Source organism: Lycorma delicatula, chromosome 1 (genome assembly GCF_047948215.1).
Source record: "Lycorma delicatula isolate Av1 chromosome 1, ASM4794821v1, whole genome shotgun sequence".
NCBI lineage: Eukaryota > Metazoa > Arthropoda > Insecta > Hemiptera > Fulgoridae > Lycorma > Lycorma delicatula.
In genome coordinates this window covers 67,346,228-67,366,505 of record NC_134455.1, presented here as the reverse complement: position 1 = coordinate 67,366,505, position 20,278 = coordinate 67,346,228, and the positions used below count along the sequence as shown (strand labels likewise).

Here is a 20,278-nt window from a genome sequence, read left to right as displayed (position 1 = left end):
CAGTGATAGCTCAAAAAGGCTGGGAATTCATCTTCATTTTGACATAAATCCATTTCTGCAACTTATCATTGCAGCTGCGCCATCCGTTGTTATTGAGACTAATTTAAAAAGCGGTACTTTCAAATCGTTGAGCAAGTTCTTAAAGGCTTTGAATATGTCTACACCTCTAGTCATTTCCTTCAAAGAAATCATGCCCAACAATTCTTCTTTAGATGTAAAATCCTTAAAAATCATACGAACGAAAACAAGTAATTGTGCTGTATCACTTATATCTGTCGATTCATCACACGGAAGGGAAAAACAAAAACATCTATTAATATCATATATAACTGCTCTTTTTACATTCCCACTCATCCTTTCAATTCGTCGCATCCCTGTGTTTCGAGACAATTGTAGATATTGAATTGCAGCAACAATTTCACCCTTGTTCTTAAAATCGTTAAAAAGTGAATCTGACATTTCCAAAAAAAATTCCTTTACAAATTCACCGTTGGAAAATGGTTTACATTTTTTTGCTAAGAGATAGCTTACTTTGAATGATGCAGTAGTTACTGCTTGTGACTTCAACCTTGGCTTTTTAAAAACGTTTTGTTAATTGAGTTTTAAGATCCCGAACTTTATGTTTTCTCAGTTAAAAATTTGGTGGATAATCTGTTTCATACTTGTTATGTAAAGCTAAAAAAGTCTCTCCAGATTACCCTTTTTAGCTACGGCTACCGAGATGAGGCATATTAAACAACAACATTTATCATTCACCATTGTAAAAAAGTAATCGAGTTTCCATTCTTCATTGAAGTGATAAGTTTTCGATTTTTTCGGTTTACTACTCATGTCCATGGGTATACTAATGCAAAGAAATATGACAATTTAAAGAATAAATATTGAATTAAATATTTCCTAGAAAATTCAAAAACTCATGAACTGCGGCAATTATCTCCGTTAGATTGAGAGAAATAATAACAATACTGCATATTACGATCGGGGACAGCAATAAAAGTATATTAAAATCTAATATAGATATATTCAAATTTACCAGAAATATATGTTAAAGTTACAATATATTTATTACGGTTTACAATACTGACATCTTAATTTAAATAGAATTATTGTTATTCCTAATATATTTGTAATGCTGTCCTTTGTTTTTATCTCAGTGTAATGACCACAGTTTAGAGATCTGTTGCCAAGAATGCTCACTTATCAAGTAAATAGATAGGTAAGAAAAATAATTTAATTTAAAGCAAAGAAAAGGTACTTACATTTTAAACAGAAGAAAAATTGAAACTCAACGTGGTCACCGAGGATAAATAATATTGATTAATAATAATGCTCTAAATACAAAAATAAAGAAGCTACCGTTTAAACAAACCTCATGGCTAAACAGAGAAGGAAAAATTTAAACTGTTACGCACAAATTCTGTATGACATCATTATTCTTTTAATTGCATTCGGGCGGGAAGCTATGTTGCACAATATTAATTACTGTCGTTTATAGCGCATACTGCCATACTCAAAATATATTTTACAATTATTCTTAGTAGAGGGACAAAAGACGAAAATCGATTCTGTTTTCATGGTGCATAATCTTTGCGTGTTCTATTTAGAGTTGTGTTTTTAGTTTCTTTATATTTTTTTATTCGGGCCTACACAATTTCGTAAGATTTTTTTACTTTACATAATCAGAAGGCGATTTTTTTAAAAGTGTTTATCGGTATTATTTTTTTTAAATCATTAGTTTTTACATTAGTAGAAATTTTATAAGCACTTTTATAAAAGAATATTTTGTTTTTAAAATTATAAACATCAGCTGCAGAAAAAGAAGTCACATATGGACTTGCTTTTCCGAAGAAAGCCCTGGAAAAGCCTTGTGTAATCTTTGCAGTAGTTCAGTATTCTATGCTGGTGGGACGACTAGTTATCTATCTCGTCATACTAGTCAAACACCCAGGAGTTGACTTTTCAAGACAAAAAAATCCTTGTCCTTCTGATTATCATGTTTCAGAAATGCATTACAATTTAAATCCTACTACGTCTATTGCGACTGAACCAAATGAATCGCAGCAATTAGCCCTTAAATTAACAAACGTTGAATCGCCTAATCCTTCTTCTGTGCATTCAATAACATTTTTTCCCTAAAAAAAACACAACAGTTGTCCCTTACTTCCTTTGTTACAAAACCTGTCCCTCAAAGTAAAAGCCGAGCGTTATATATTCAATTAATTATGTTAATAACTAAAGAATATCAACCTATTTCACTCGTTGAGGATGAAGAATTCAAGAAGTTTGTTCACATGTTAAACCCTTGGTATTCGCTTCCTTGTCGGAAAACAATTACAACTAGTTTAACACAATTGTATGATAGAATTTCTTGTGAGATTCTTAAGTCATTATATAATATAGAAGCATGCGCCATAACCATTGACAGTTGGATATCGGTTTCAGATAATAATTATATGGCCATAACTATCCATTTCATTGACCATAATTGTAATTTAAAAACCCAATTACTTACTTGTATGGAAATCTGTAGTCAACATACTGCTGAAAACATTGCCATTAAATTACAAGGTAAATTCTATGAATGGACTATTACGAACAAAATAGGAGCAGTTGTTAGTGACAATGCAGCAAATTTAAAAGCTGCTATTCGCAATTGTCAGCTACGCCATATTTCTTGCTTAGCGCATTGTCCGAGCAGCAATGTCAGAAGTAAAAATAATTGTGGTAAAATCGAAGGCAATTGTCGAATTTTGTAACCAAGTTCTCATGCCGCCACCAAACTGCAAAACACGCAGGGACAAATGAATTTTAAAGAATTAAAATTAAAACAGGAATTAAAATTAACAGCTGGAGACTATCGCTTTGGTAAATCCTATTCTAAATAATATAACATTTGATGAGTGGACAGTTATAGTTGAAATGTGCAAACTATTGAAAATGTTTGAAGAGATAACTATTGAAATGAATTCTCAAAAAACTGTCACTATTTCAAAAATCTGTTTATTGGCGCGAGCGATGACAAGCCATGTACTTAAGATTAAATCTTCTACTCAAAATTCTGAAATCGTTAAAGCATGTAACAAGATGTTAGACCAACTGCAACATAGATTTAAGGATGTTGAAAACAATAATATCTTGCTTGAAAGCATGCTATTAGATCCTCGCTTTAAAAAACAAGACTTTAAACATGAAGCATCTTACCAAAATGCTTACACAAAACTTTCCCAGAAAGTTCGAAGTAGTTAGATCGAACGAGGCGATAGGTTTGAAACCGAAAAAACATCACTGAACTCTACATTTCAACTGCACGGGAAGATTTTAATAAAAAAGTAACGCCAATTTTAACTAATTCAAACCCAACAGTAGCAGGAATTTTAGAACTAGATAAATATATAAATGAACCGCTCATCTCAAGAACACAAAATCCTCTCTCTTGGTGGAAAGAAAGGCGGTTAATTTATCCAAGATTATTAAAAATAATGCAAACTAGACTTTGCGTTCCTGCAACCTCTATTCCCTGTGAACGAATTTTTTCAAAAGCGGGACAGTTAATAACAGAAAGGTGAAATAGATTTACATCAAAGAATTTAAAAAATTATATTTCTACATGTAAATATGTAAAATACTGTAAAGTTTATTTGAAAGGTATTAACTAATTATTTATTCTGCTTAATTTTGTATTATTTTTTTTGTGATAATAGAACCAAACATTTTTAAAAAGAAAATGTTTGTGTGTCTGTATAAGTAACTGAACGCGTGTATTAGTAAAAACATCAAAGTAAATATAAAATCATAACATCGATGTGATAAAAAAACAAAGACGGAACAATGGCTCGCTCAAAAATAAGTACGGTTCAAGCTATATTATTTTAACTTATTCATTTTGTCATTTATAACTTTAGAGAAATTACTTTAAGATAAATTTTCTAGTTATAAGTATTTTTATTCACCGGGTTGGTCTAGTGGTGAACGCGTTTACACAAATCAGCTGATTTCGAAGTCGAGAGTTCTAAGGTTCTGGTCCTAGTAAAGGCGGATTTTGAATCCTTTTATGGGGATTTGAATACTAGATCGTGGATACTGATGTTCTTTGGTGGTTGGGTTTCAATTAACCACACGTTACAGAACTGGTCGACTTGAGACTGTACAAGACTACACTTCTTTTACACTCATACATATCACCCTTATTCACCTTCTGAAGTAATTCCTGACGGTTCTTCCGGAGGTTAAAAAGAAAATAAAAAATATAAATACTTTTAATGAGTTGAAATTAAAAAAAAAAATTGGCTCTCATTTCGCTGTGTAGTTGGTGATGAAACATAAAAAATTTGTTATGGGGCTTACAGATAAAATTTAATTGTTTAAGATTAACTCAGTTAAATAGCACAGTTAATGAAAATATTTTATAATCAGAAGTAATAAACTTGTCGAATGTTCAATAAACATTAGTGATGATGATGTAATAAGTTTTGCGTCACGTGTGGGTATAAAGAAAACAAACGCAAGCTAGAATATTGGTATGGTAGGAGGATCCTGCACTATAAGCTATGCATAAGAAAGAATGCTATGAGTCGAATCGAATCGTAATTGAGAAAGATTTGGTTTCCTGTCCGCCTATCCAATTTATTGTTAAGAATCGAAAAAAGAATCGATTACTTCTGTAAACCGATTCTCGATTCTTTCGTTCAGCAAAAAGAAACGAATCGAAGGGACGCTCGTCACGATTCTTCCCAAAATACATTGTTAACATTCTCGCCTTATCAACTGGAGAACTGTCATGGTTGCTAGATTAGGCTAGTGCAGTTGCTTTTTAATAAGTTGCTGGATATCATCATTTATTTTTTTTTGTTATTTTGTGTCCTACACAGTATATCAGTATGTCTGTTCAAAGTCAAGTTGCGTGCAATTCGTCAGTAATTGATCGTTTAAAATATTTATTGAAGACCGGCGAATGCAGCGATTTAGAGTTCTGTGTAGGAGATGGACAGGTGTCTGAAAAGGTGAAGTTAGTTCGATGTGTCTATTTGGCTAACAATGATTTTTAATTTTATATGAATGTAGTTTGAATTATTATTATTATTTTTTTTTACCAGTAGAAGTTAGTTGAGCGTGTATTTCAAAAACGGTTACTGACCATTTCGTAATTTTATAGCAATTCTCGCTACAAATGTTAAATTAGGCACTACTGAACAATTTTTATTTTGTTTGATTGTTTGCAAAGGGATTATTATTTTTTTATGTAAGTTTAAACAATTTTAACGCTATCAGTTATAATTTTTCGATTTGCTTGGTAAGATGAGATTGAACATGTACATATTACCATAAAATGCTAAATGTTTCACTTTACAGAATATGATACTAGTGATTATTACAGAATATTTTCTGCCAATTAATAGAGTACAGTACCTCCATATGTGAAATGAATACAGTGGCGACGCTTCATGCCTGTTCACAGGTGAGTTTACAATGCCCAAATTTAAACAGAAAACAAACTTTTGTTTTGGTACAGAAGTTGAGTAAAGCTAAAGTAATAGAAAAGTTTATATTCATATAATCTTTAGGTAGCTTATACCAAAATTATAGTTATTTTATTAAAGGTGTTTGATGAAGTATATTAAAAATTGTGTACAGCAATATGAAAAATGGATTATGCATTATTTTAAAGTTGTTTCTGGCCCTATTATTATCGTTTAATGTCTCAAATGATTTGGTAATGCATTAGATGTCTTAATAGCAGAAAAGGTACAAATTGGTTACAAACGTCAGAATTACAGTATTGTTAGGCAATTTATTTATGTGTAGTGATAATTTATCTGCTAATGTAACTATGAAAATTGCTGTGTTCTTGCATAATTAGCCCAAAAATATATATTAGTTAAACAGATGTTTCTTAAATCATCAGAATTATTATTTTTCCAAAAATATTTTAAAACTCCAAGGCTGGATTTAGTCAGTTTAGAAAATATACTCATTTTAGGATGTTTTGCTCCCCTGAAAGTTATTGTACCGTATCTGTCTGTTGCTATACTGGAAAATTGCTATATTAATTCTTCTAATTAAATACATTAGAAGTTCTGGTTTTTAAAAAAAATGAAAACCAGATCTGGTTTACATATACATTTGTATAAAACCAGATCTTATATACATTTGTATAAAAGATTGCACTGAATGAGTCTTTTATTCTTAAGTACTTTAGCAATATTTTTCTTTTGATATTGTTGTAAATACAAATAATCTTATTTCTGGATGCAGATTCTTAGGGTTATTTAATGAAGACACTGCTCTATTCAGCCACAGTGATTTTTTTTATATAAGGTCATTCCATTCAAAAATCAACAAGTAATTGCTTGAATTGAAAAAATGTATTACAGGCCTATTACCAGTTTAATGAGATTCATAAAAAAAAAAAAAAAAAAAAAATAATAAATAAATTTATAAGTCTTTGTTGTTTTGAAAAGCCATTTTTCTTCAGCTCCATATAACATTTTTGACCTATATTATTGTTTTTGAAAAATTGAATTACTTTTTTTTATTAGAACTATCATATTTAAATAAAATACATTATTTTTACTTGACATGCTCATTTTTTATGAAGCAATCTTTCAGCTATCTAGTACAAATCCATGTAATTGCACTTAAAAAATGTGTTACCAATTTGCCTGACTTTTTGGAATTTCCTGTAGATATTGTCTCTGAATATAAAAAAAGCTGGAAATTCACCCTGTTATTCCAATCTCTTTAGTCCCTTTAACATTTTAAAACAGTCTTTAGCAGCTGAAACATGTGCTTGTGTACTTTTATATAATATTTTAATATTACAAAAATGAGGCTCATTTTCTTAAACTAATCTTGGTATTTATTCACTATTAATATGTAATTCTTAAATTTTCTCAGTAGTTTTTCTTAATTGTTGTTTGATTTTTGGAATTTAATTTCATATTGAAAACAATAAAATATTCCAAATACTTACTAATTTATCTTCTGACAATCTCCCTAAAGCTTCACTTCGCCAACTGCTTCCTGTGACTTTGCTGGTAGTGTTGAGTCATAAAATTCATTGATTGTAGTGAAAAAATATGAATTTGGAATTTCCTTGAGTGATAGCTGTATTTAAAAATAAATTCAGTTAAATGACCATGAAAATGATTTCTACAGATACTGTATTAGAGCTCATTATCATGTACTTCATCCACAACCTTATTTTGGGTGTGTGTATGTGTGCATCTGTTATGGGATCAGTGAATTAACTGTGATAGGTATGGATCATTCTTACCTACAAGGATTTTGATTGAAGGTAATTAATTTCTTTAACACTTAAATATACACGTAACATAATATAAAAGTAATCAAGTACCTAAAAGATGTACTTTTTAATGTCAAGTGCAACAATTCTGTTGGAACCTCTTAGGTCTTCCAGGAAAATGTATTATTTTAGAAATTAAACTTATTTTAGTATAATTTAGACTTATGCTACTCCTTTAAAATATGACAGTAAAACAATGTTTCCAAGCTTGAAGTTTGAGTAGACAACATTTGTGTATTTTCCAATTTTGAGTTTTTGAGATTCCTTTGATTAAACAAATAATTTTCTTGATCTATTTTGGCAGTTTTTTGTTTGGAGATTCTAGGTTCGCCCCCATCAGAGATGGTATTTTTTTTCACAAGTTACAAAATTTATCATCCATTACCAACTTTAAACATCAGATTGTAGTTGATGTATAAATAAATAAAAAGACATAGGACTCCCTTAGTAATGCTCACAATTACTGTAAATTATTATTTTATACAAGTTTAGAAAGAAATGGTTAATCTAACGTTTTTCCCAATCAGATATTCTGACTTTTTTTTAAGATTGTTTAATACAATTTATTTTCTTTCAGATTAAGGGTCATAAGTTATTGTTTGAGACTGCCAGTCCAGTCTTCAAAGTGATGCTTTCAGGGAATTGGGCTGAAAAAAATCAAGTTAAGATTGAAGATGTTAATCCATCAACATTTAAGGCATTAATGAAGTAAAGAAATTTGGTTAATATTTCTTGTTAGGTTGTTAGTATTTTGTTAATTGTTAAGAGTTTTAATTGGTAAATTGTTATAGCTTGTTGCATATATCATAATAAGTTTCTCCTTGCTTCTTTGCTGTTGTAGTGTGATTGTATTATATCCGTATGAGTGTGTGCACATTAAATTCATTTCATGAAAACATCATGCTGTTTCGATTATGAAAATTATCGGCATAATTATAGTCTCTTAATTTTCTTTTGTTAACAGAATCAGTTTCTTTAGTTTGTAATAATTTAATGTATGATAGTATTATAAATACACATTATATTGGAAGGTGAAAGTAGTGAGTGGGATGTACAAGAAAAAAAATTTCGGAGGTGTAAACTTTTCCATAGCTTTACTAGAGAAGTAGTATTTAATGTCTTCAACTTTATGACAAAGGAGTCACATGGTGGACTGATCCTTTATAAACAAGTTCAGAAACGTGATGTCTAAGCTATGAGAATTTCACTCAGTAGTGTCCAAAAAAATTTAAATAAGGCAAATACTAAACCCAATAAAGGCATTAGCACAAAAAAATATCATAACTATAAAAAAACTAAAACGTCCATGGATGCCTTTAATAAATAAGAATGTTATGTTGACCTAACACTCATGCCACAAGTCAAAATTTGCCATTTCAGTAAATTTGAACAGTTCTAAAAACAAAACAGTTAGTGATAGAGATCTGTAATTGAGTTTTTTTTTCATAACAGTTAATTGATAACAAATTTCGTGAAAATCCCAGTTGGTTGGGCTGTGAATGACTATCCTCTACTTTGTTGATTGACACTCAGTGATCCATTGATAAAAGTGAATGCATTACTCGTTGATTGCTACTACTGGTTGTAAAAGAGAAAGTCAGTTCTCATGGAAGCCTTTGGTCTTTATGGTTCATTATCAAAGACATTGGGTTCAAATGGAAAAAAGCTAGAGATAATAGAAAGATTAGACAATCAGGAACCTAGTCTATGTTACTGAGCTATTAAAGAGTACTGTACGAAACAGTCCTGTAATTTACATGGATGAGTCATATGTAAATGCCAGTCATACCAAACCAATATCATGGAGTGTATGCTCCGACCACAACCTTGCTGCTGCTATTTCTAAAGGCAAGTGTGCTAGCATTGTTCAGGTTTCATTGCATTGTTCATACAGGTTTTGAAAATGGATTTCTGAAGAATATGCTTCTTATATTTAAATCTAGTACTAAAACAGGAAATTACTAAGACAATATGAGTTCTATTAAGTGGTTAGTAAAACAATTTCTAATTTTCCCTCTAACTGTTATCATCACAGATAGTCCTTCATACCATAATGTGCATTTAAACTGCGCTCTGAATTCAAACATGTGAATAGCAGACATGATTGATTTTGGCTTATACAAAATAATTTGTCATTTATCTGTACAATGTTGAATTCAGAACTGTACAGTTTAAGAAAACTGCATAAGCTGTGTGATACATTATTTAAAATTGATTCAGTTTTAACCAAGAAAGGTCACACTGGTTTTAGATTCCCTCCTTTTTTCTGACATCAAATCTGATTGAACAAATTTTGGTGATTTTAAAAGAGTATGTCGCAAAAAATGTAAAATTAGGCGATGCTTTTGCATTAATTGAAGAACAAGCAAATTCAGTTACAAATGCTAAATTGAAATGAAGGTACGACCATGACAACAAAATAGAAACATCTTATTTTCTTGGGAACCTTTAATTGTTAATATCACTGAAAATTTATAAAAAATGTTATAAAAAAATTAACGACTAAAATCACTATCAGTTAAATAATGAAGAACAGCACTTGCTGCTTTTTTCATTTAGTAAGTTTCAAAAACATTTTCGCATTGCATGCTGATTCATCAGGTGAATAAATGTAAAATTGTAAATTAATTAATTGTTTAAATTTTTTTTAGAGAGATTACTCTCAGTTTGTGAGTAATTTACAAATCAATGGTTTGTAAGACCTCTGCTAAAGCAGAGTATAAGTAAAGTACGATATAATTCTGTAAAAATTAAATTGATTCCATAGAGATATTGCACATATACTATAAATAGAAAATAATAACACCATAAATTTTCGAAATATAAATACAAAAGAGAATTTAGATATAAATTATTAAATAATTATTAATTTAGATGTAATTATATTAATCATAATGTATTTTAATATTAATTATATTTTAGATATAATTTATGTATTCTAAATGAGAACATGTAAAAAACCCATAATACTCAACAACTATAAATAATAAATCCATACATCCACATCACCAAAAAATTTCAACTTAATAGGGTTGTGATTCACAGGGCTTTAAAATATTCAGACAGTAGAGATAATTAAACAGAGAATTCTATTAAATAATGTTTTGTTATTAATAATGGCTTTATTGAAAAAAACAATCTGTGACCTGATTCAAAATCTCACTTTTAAACATAAAAACACAAAATAAAATTACTACATTGAAACAATCAAAAAATGACTCAAACTACTTATCCATGACATATAATTAAACTATATATAATATAATTAAAAACAGCTTTCATCCTTTAAAATAAAATGGCAGCAATAGTGGTAATATTATATTACCACCAGATGGCAATAGTACTGGTCTTGTAAATGATTGATGGTTTGTAAATTGTTCATTGAAAGAATATTTCTCTACAGAATTTTTAACAGTTGACTAATTTACAGTTTTTGTTACACATGTGTGCCTAACGTAATGTCTATGGATGCAACGTGCTAGCATTAAAGTCTAAAGGTGCCATCAAAGCCATTCAGTGACAATGTTTTCACCTAATGAAGCAGTGTGCACTGCGAAAATGTTTGTGAATTTAAAAAAAGGAAGATAGAAGGCTTTTTCTTTCTTTATTGGATTGGTATTTGTAATAATTCTATTGCTATGATGCTTATCAATAAGTTTTTCTTTACTTTTAATGTTTTCCAACAAAATGTTATTTTTGCAAACCTTTGTTTATTTTTACAAACGAATACACATGAACATTGATTCTCCAATATACTTTTTTTTACTTTTTTATTGTATATATTTTTATCTACTTTTTGTTAATGTAGCAATGAAACAGTTGAATACAATTTTCAAAATAAATTTTAACATTTAGTTTTTTTTTTAGGAATGTGCAGTAATTGAGCAAGTAAAAATTTAAGTCTATAAATTTTTTCTGGGTATTTCTTGTAGTTACTGTTTAGAAATTATTGTGTATGATATTTTTGAGATGAACGTAACAGTTTGATAACACTAATTTTAGTATTTCTTATAGCATTGAAAAATATTATTTTGCTCTCTTACCAAAAAATCTTAAAACAGCTGAATTTGGTAACCACTGTTTAGCTATTATAATAAATTATTTCAGTTTTATTTTTATTTTGAACATGTGCATTTGAAATTGAAATCAACATTGATGCTATGTTAGATATATTGTTTATGTGTATTTCAATTTTGTGTAGGTATATTTACACTGATGAAATCTCATTTGATTCAGTGGCAACAGCAATTTCAATATATGAGGCATGCGAGAAATATGATCTGGTACATCTGAAGAAAGTATCAGCAGTGTTTATTTCATCAAAACTTGTACCTGCCAATGTCTGCAGTATATTAGACTTTGCATTGTTTTATAAAGATGAAACTGTAACCAGTAAATGCTTCAATATAATAAAAACAAAGACTGATGCCGTGCTTGAAACATCCGACTTTTTGAGTTGTAGTTTAAAAATTCTTAATAACATAGTCACCCAGTCTGAATTTAATGTGAGTGAACTGCATTTATTTAAGGCTATTGAAAAATGGGCTCGCAGTTTTTCTGAAAAACTTGGTAAGATAATTCATTTAATACGACCTTGTTGCTCTTATTATATTGCCATTAAGTATAAAAAAGGTGTTTACTGTTAAAATAATTAATATTTACTATTAAAATACTAAAAAGTATAGTACAGTAATCCCTTGTTTAATGCAGTTTACTCGTTCCACAAAAACTTTGTGTTAAACAAAATGAAAACATATGAAAAACTTAATCTAAATTTATAAAAATTAAAACTTACACTTGCATTTCATTGCAGATACATGCTACAGGTAGAATAGAAAGAATTTTTAATCCTCTGGGATTGTTCGCAGACACAAAAAACTGAATTATTGTACATGGAAGTAAAAAATATTTATTTCAAAACATTGAATAAAGAACAAATGCACTGTATACAATGAAATGACAATGACAATATTGCACTACGACGGCACACCTCTGTCTCTCATGAAATCACAACGCACACTGAGATCGTATGCTGGGCCCTCACCACAACAATAATAGTTATCACACACACACAATAATAATATCTAACATACCCCCCACCCACCACATACCCCGCACATAGCTCATTTGTGATGATCTATGTTTGAAGGGTCACCTTCAAACATAGATCATCACAAATGAGCACATACTTGCATAAAAAAAAAAATGAATAAACATACGTCTGAAATGACTACAGAGGAAAACAGAAAATAAATTTCAAAATGAATTTTACACTAAAAACTTGTGGAAGGGCGATCCACCCACCTTCCAAAAATATGAAAATAACTCCACAACACTACTTTGCTGGAAGTAGACACAGTTGGTTTAAAGCTCTTTTGAGAACTCCACTACCAGTTTTAACACTGATGACTGACTAAGCCGTCCTTTCCAGGGTGAAGTTCGGTAATACGTCCCAGTCTCCATTTCATAGGGGGTAGGTTGTTGTCCTTGATGATCACCAAATCACAAACGGTAGGTTTAAATGATGGTTGCTGCCACTTAAGTCTTTGTTGTAAACTGGAGAGGTATTTATTTGACCATCGAAACCAGAATCCTTGCAGTTGTTGGACAAGTTGTCATTGTGATAGACGATTCATTGATACCTCTTGCAGATCAGATTCAACCGATGCTGTAATCACATCACCAGTGAGTTAAATGTAACAAATCATTTTGGGGTCATTGGTCATGGGAGTGAGAGGTCGGGAGTTTAAACAGGCGTCAATTAATGTTAATATAGTGTATCATTCTTGATATGTAAATATTGCATTCTTATCTGTTCTCCTTAGATGATGCTTGAGAGACTTAACTCCTGCCTCCCAAAGGCTCCCAAAATGAGGTGACCTTGGTGGAATGAAGTGCCACTGAATATTATCTGTTCCAGCCAATTACCCACAGATTCTTGATGCTCCTTACTAAGTAATAGATCCCTTAAGAATTCTAATTCATGATTTGCACCTGTGAAGTTGGTTGCGTTGTCTGAAAATATGTGTGCACATTTTCCATGTCGTGACATGAACCGCTTTAATGCACCAAGAAAAGCTTCTGTAGTAAGAGCGCTGACTAACTCAATATGGACTGCTTTTGTTGCAAGACACACAAATATAGCAATGTAGGCCTTCACAGGAGCAACTCCTCGTTCATGGCTTGGGCGATCTGATTCAGGACCACAGTAATCAACCCCAGAATTTAAAAATGGTTGTGCAAGTTGGACTCTTTCCTTTGGTAAATTGCCCATAAGTTGGTCATATGATTTTGGCTTAACCTTAAAGCACATAACACATTAGTGAATAATCTTTTTTGCTGTACCTTTACCATTTAAAGGCCAAAACTTCGATCGCACTGATGCTAGCAGTAGCTATTGTCCAGCGTGTAGTAATCTCACATGTTCATTTTGCATTATTAGATTAGTGAGAGGATATTTTGATGGTAACTTAATTGGATGCTTTTGCTCGTTGTCCAGCTTTGAATTAATGAGTCTTCCACCCAACTGAATGATATTTTTTTGTCTACAAATGGATGCAAGGTTTTTAAACAACTTTTATTATGAACCAATGAACTTCATTGAAGGGATAGAAGCTCCTTCTCAAATCTCTCTAACTGTGCTCTTCTAATTAATGTTTCAAGTGCCACGTTTAGCTCATTTACTGTCAAAAGTCTCCTACCCATTGGTGATTGCAATTTCTAATAAACCTCATACAGAGAGCTGTCATTCTTTGGAGATGATTGAGTTCTGAATATCATGTCCACAGGTCACATTGTTCAATGACTTCATCACAAGAACTCTCTTCTTGATTTCCAATTCTGTTTCATTTGTGTAAGATCTTTTTGACCATTTACTCTTGCCTTGTGCTAACCACTCGGGACCTTTCCACCATCTGGTTAATTCTCCAATCTCCAATTTGATTTGGCATCAATTTTCTTGAGATATAATCTGCTGGATTGTCCTCCCCACTAACATGCCGCCACTCACATGTGCTTGATAGCTCATGAATCTGTGCAACCCTGTTGGCCACAAAGGTTTTCCACTGAGAGGAACAAGATGTTATCCATGACAACACTACAGTAGAATCTGACCAGAGAACTATTTTAGACATCATTTCTAATTTCAAGGTTGAGAGTACTTTCTTGACTAATTGTGCCAGAAGTAGTGTGGCGCATAATTCTAATCGCGGTAATGACACTGCTTTTATCGCTGATACTCTAAATCTTGCACAGACTATCTTATTGTGGTTTCACCTCACATACATACAAGCACCGTATGCTAGAGTTGAAGCATCACAGAAACTGTGTATTTGGATCTCTGTAGGATTCACCAGGAAAATGTTTTACTGAATTTGAAGCAATTCAACCATTGGTAATTCATTTAAAAAAACTCTTCGACGACTTCTGGAAATGGTCAGGTAATTGATCATCCCAGCCTATTTTTAACTCCCACAGTCGCTGCATAAAAATTATAGCTTTTAGCCCAATTGTTCCCAACAATCCCAATGGATCGAACAACGATGCAATCTGGGACAGTACCGATCTTCTGGTAACTAGATTGTCTGCTTGAAGCTTGATTGTAAACATAAACACGTCTTTCAGAGAATCCCACTTGATTCCTAACATCTTTACATTTTCTGGTTCATACTGGTTAGTTTCACTGGCAGGCAGATCTTCCAAAATCCTTTTGTCGCTTGAACACCATTTCCTAAGATGGAAACCTGCACTGCTTAGAGTGGGTGTCATGTCCGTTTGAATATTCTTCACCTCACATACCGTATTTGCACCTGTAATCAAATCATCCACATAAAAATCACCTTCTATTACTTTTGATGCTCTGGGAAATTTCTTCTTTACATTGAATGCTAACTGCTTCAGGCATCTACTGGCTAGATATGGGGCTGAAGATGTTCCATAAGCTACAGCTGATAATCTATATTCCTTAACTGGCTCATTTGGGTCTTTACGCCACAGAATCCGTTGCACATCATGATCATTGGGGTGTACCTTAATTTGTCAGTACATCTTCTCTATGTCTGCGGTAATTACAAATTGATGTTTCCTGAACCTCAATAAGATGTTCAACAACTCATCTTGCACAACTGGACCAACCAATAGACAATCATTCAATGAGACACCACTTGCTGTTTTACAGGAACCATCGAATACCACTCTCAACTTCATGGTTAGACTCTTCTCATTTAGTACTGCATGATGAGGTAAGTAGTAAACTACTTGTTGCTGCTCGTCACCACCCAAGACTGGTTCCATATGACTTAAGTCTAAATACTCCCTCATAAAAGCATCATATTGCTCCGTAAGACATGGATTTCTTGCCCATCTTCTTTCTTGAAAAGCTAGCCGTCTGAATGCTGCATCTCTTGATGTCCCTAACTCTTCGATCCCCTTGGTGGGCAGATGAACCACAAATCTCCCTTCGTTGTCTCTAGACAACGTGTCTTTGAAGTTCTTTTCACTTTCAAGCTCTGAACTTTATAAGAGATTATCAACTGTATGCAGTTGCTTTGTTTCCTAAAACCTTTGTAACCTTTCATCCAATCCTTCCTCTACAGATAGATTACAGCTTAGAACCGGTCTGGTTATTGCACTAGATTTAAACCTTCTTGTTATGACCCATCCTAACCTTTTATTATGAAGGGCAGTTAAAAAGTTGCTAAGGTTTATCTTTCAGTCACACAACTCAAAGAAATACTCAGCACTAATGAGCAAATCAACATCTCATTTTCTAGAAAATTCTGGATCTGCTAATTGTAGGTTTGGTAGCACTTTCACACATCATCTTTGCCCAATATGAATCTTTGTAACCGTTGTGTAATTGTTGATAACAATACAATCTATAGTGATTGAAAATTAATTAATTCTAGACCTAACAGTACATTGTGTACACTTTGTTGTTTGAGTCACAGATGTGCCAATACTACAAATATCAACTTGGCTTTGTTTTGTCACTAACCCTAACCTTCAAGTTAGGCCTTCACTGATAAAATCAGATTGAGAGCCTGAATCCAGTAATACCCTACACAATTGTGGAACACTATGGCGAAATACAATTGACACAACTGCTGTTGATAATAGCACACCATCCTATGAATGAGTTGAACTGGAGTGTGAGGTGACACTGGACTGCCTTCCCCTTCTTTTATATTTTCCGCCCATTTCGGGGGTGAATGGAAATGCAGCAGAGTAGTATGTTTTTTCCCACACACTCTACATGAGCTTGAGGAACACTCGTCACTTTTGTGCTTCTCTGTCAAGCAGTTGAAGCATAAGCCTTGTTTTTTCACTTCTTTCTCTCTGTCTTTAACAGATAAAGATTTGAATGTTTTATATGCAAAAATTGGGTGATTGTCTTCACATAAATTACAGTTATTTATAGAAGCCACATAAATGATTGACATATGATTTTTATTAACGGACTTTGGTTTTGTATCACCCGTACCGTTATTTGCAAATTGGGTTTGTTTTTAATATTTCGTTCCTCAACCGCTTCTAATGTTTGATAACACTGTTCTAAAAAACTAACTAATTCTTTAAGTGAAGGGATTTCATTGCTTTTTATACTGGCTTCCCATTCAAAAAATGTATTATTCTCAAGCTGCCGGGTGATTAAATGAATAATTAATGTGTCCCAACTCTCCGTGGGTTGACCTATTGCCTCCAGTGCATGTAAATGTTTTGAACAGTATCAGTCAGATTACGAGTCAGTTTTGCTGCCTCTTTATCTAATTTATTTAGAGGGAATAAGGCATTGACATGTTTGTTAATAATATATTGTTTATTATTATACCTTGACTTCAATAACTGCCAAGCTATGGTATAATTTTGTGCAGAGCCTTCTAACGACTGGAGCACAGTGGCAGCTTCACCTTTTGGTGCCGACCTTAAATAATGGAATTTTTGAATTTTGGAATTGTTAATATTTTCATCTATAACAGATTTAAATGTGTTATAAAATGATGACCATTCATCGTAATTTCTGTAAAAAGTGGGTAGGTTAATGGCTGGCAACTTTATGGGAACATCTGTGAGGTTGTCAACCTCTTTTTTCTCCAATTGAATTGTATTTCTTTTAATAAATGATTGCAAATCTTCCACTAATCTAAAATATGTATCTTCAAAGCTATCACGTTCCTCATCTCCACCTACACCATCAATGCACTCAATTTGGGTTTGCACATCATTGAATTCTGACAAACAATTTTTTAACGCTTCAAAATGTAATTTTAACTGACCTATCTCACCAGCATTATTTTTAGTTTCAAAATACTTCTTAAATCTACTTATTTTTTGTTTAATAATATCACATTGTTTGACTAATTCCGTTCTTGATTCTGACATATTTTTATAGAACTATACACATGACGATAAACAAGGAATACACAATAATAATAGTACGTATTTAGGAGTATACGAAATGAATGGTTAACAATATCATATGAAAATAATACTGGAATAATTTTATTGATACTGAGCCCTAACATTAAGATAATTTGCTTATCAGATAATTAATTGGTTTTAAGGAATGTTTGAATAGGACTTCATAGCAATACGGAATAAAATTTTTGGATTGATTGGTGATGTGACATTATTTGATTATTTAAGTAAACAACATGCATATCTACCTAATTACTCTGAGCTGGCGATGCTGACATCATTATCGGGTGACGTAATGCCAATCTGACCATGCTGATAATACTCTTTCTTATACATTTTATACTTAAAATATTTCTTGTACTGTTTTACATTTAATAAATTCACTGTTCACAAATTTCATAGTTCACATGTAATGAAAGTATATCAGAGTTAAAAAAAAACGAATAACCTAAGGTAAATACCATACTACTCTTATGCTTAAGTTCGCAACAAATTCTGAAACAAATTTTTATAGTTATACTGAACTGTTTAATTTCTTGGAGATCACCCACATATACATGCTAAATCCCCACGATCCGGCCCAGAGGACCAAATAATGTTTGGGATTATTCACAGACAAAAAAACTGAATTATTGTACATGGACGTAAACATTTATTTCAAAATATTAAATAAAGAACAAATGGACTGCATACAATGAAATGACTGAATGACAATATTGCACTATGATGGCACACCTCCGTCTCATGAAATCACAATGCACACTGAGACCATACGCCAGGCTCCCACCACAGCAATCATACTTTCCACACAACAACTAACACACACACACACAATAATAATATCTAACATCCTCATTGCTGCCCTTGAGAATAGAATTCTCAAAGACTGGTAGTTTTTATTTAGCAGCGGCTGGATGTCTTCATTACTTGTAATCCCTTGGTCAGCACTTGTAGGATTATCTTGGTGTATTTTGGCTTGGCTGGTTTAGTTAACAAGAAATCAGAATTAAGTCTTTGATTATTGCGTGCTGCAATTTTTGATTAAATTCATAATATGGTAATAAATATCCAATTTGCAAAATTTCCAGAACATTGTATTGATGAATTATTTTCTATAAAAAATTGCTATTTTTCTTGCTAAACTTAAAAGTCTCATTATAATCAGAATGTTTGACATTATCGTCGTCTTTTGAATATGGTTCATTGTCATCTAATGGAATCAATTCTTTCTCATTTAAATCAGTTTTCTTTCAATTAATTCAACAATTTAATCTCCAATCATATCACTAAAGCCCTCTCCATCCAAAGTGTGTGTAAAATTTATCATATGACTAATTTTGATTAAGAATGCCTTCAGGCAGTATTTTCTTCCAACAAGCATTTAGTGTAGATATTTTAATTCTTTAATGGATGGATCAATGATATATACATAATTCAATCTTGAAAAAATTCTTTCCAGGTCTGAAGAAGAGTTAGTTATGTTTGGATTGAATTCCAATTTTTCCAAAATCATGTCAAATATTTGCAAACTTAATATGATATAAATGTTTTTATTCCTTGACTGAGAGGTTGAATAAGTGATGTAGTATTAGGTGTAATATGGTAGTTTTAATATCTGGATGGTTTAAATTTTTTAGATGACCTGGAGCATTATCAGTAATAGTAGAATTTTGAAGCGATTTTTTTTTTCTTTAAACTTTCTACTTCTAAAGCAAAGCAGCTAAAAAACAGTTTTCAAGTTCATTAATAGCAATCCATGCCTTTTTGTTGGTCTGATGCATTACTCCAAATCACCTGATGAATTACTGCAAAAGATTAAAGTATTTCTACCTGCGGAAGGTTTAAACAGAGGAGCTGATTATTCATTTTTCAAAATATAGTTGAAATTTTTGGAGTCACTGTGAGGTTAACAAAATGCCACTGAGATGTATTATTGAAAAAGCAGATTGGATCATTTACCACAAAGCTTTCCGCTCACAGAATGATGATGGTGCAAACACCCTTGATCAACTTACCTCTTTTATGTCCCTGTACCTGAGAATGCTAATAGATATATTCTATTAGCATTTTAACATTGGAGATCATAGACATCCATCCGTTCCTTGGTGGAATAATAACCAAAATGTGATTAGGAAATGACAACAAGCAGTGTGCAAATTTAACAGCAGGCGTGAACAGCTAAATTTGTACCTTAAGGCTAGAGTGGTATGTTGTCGGGTATTCTTAGATGCTAAGAGTAAGTCGTGGATGAAATATGTGGATAACATCTCACACTTGCACACTACTCCCACATCTGTTGTGTGGAAGAAGCTTCATGCAATATGTGTATCACCGAAACAATATATTCTTGGATTCATTCATGAAGGAGAACTTGTTTCATCATTTTCTGCAGAAGCAACTAACTTCACAGATTGTTTCCATTCAGTATCTCTCACTTCTTCATACTCTAATCAATTTCAGAGGTATAAAATACAGATGGAAGTTTTATTGTTAAATGTTGGTGATTCGGTCGGTGAATTAAATGCTCCATTTGCTTTCCAATGAGTTGTCGCACACACT

At 32.0% G+C, this 20,278-nt stretch overlaps 1 protein-coding gene across 4 annotated transcripts in view; it reads left to right on the top strand.

The window, feature by feature from the left end:
- LOC142319146 (BTB/POZ domain-containing protein 3-like) overlaps window positions 1-20,278 on the top strand; it is a 60,768-nt gene that overhangs the window by 17,662 nt on the left and 22,828 nt on the right. The window contains exons 1-3 of one of the 4 annotated variants that reach the window (XM_075356137.1): window positions 4,686-5,000; window positions 7,881-8,011; window positions 11,505-11,872. In XM_075356137.1, coding sequence (XP_075212252.1) covers window positions 4,878-5,000; window positions 7,881-8,011; window positions 11,505-11,872 — 622 coding nt within the window. In that variant the 5' untranslated portion in view covers window positions 4,686-4,877. The other 3 variants (XM_075356113.1, XM_075356122.1, XM_075356129.1) reach the window with 3 other exon arrangements.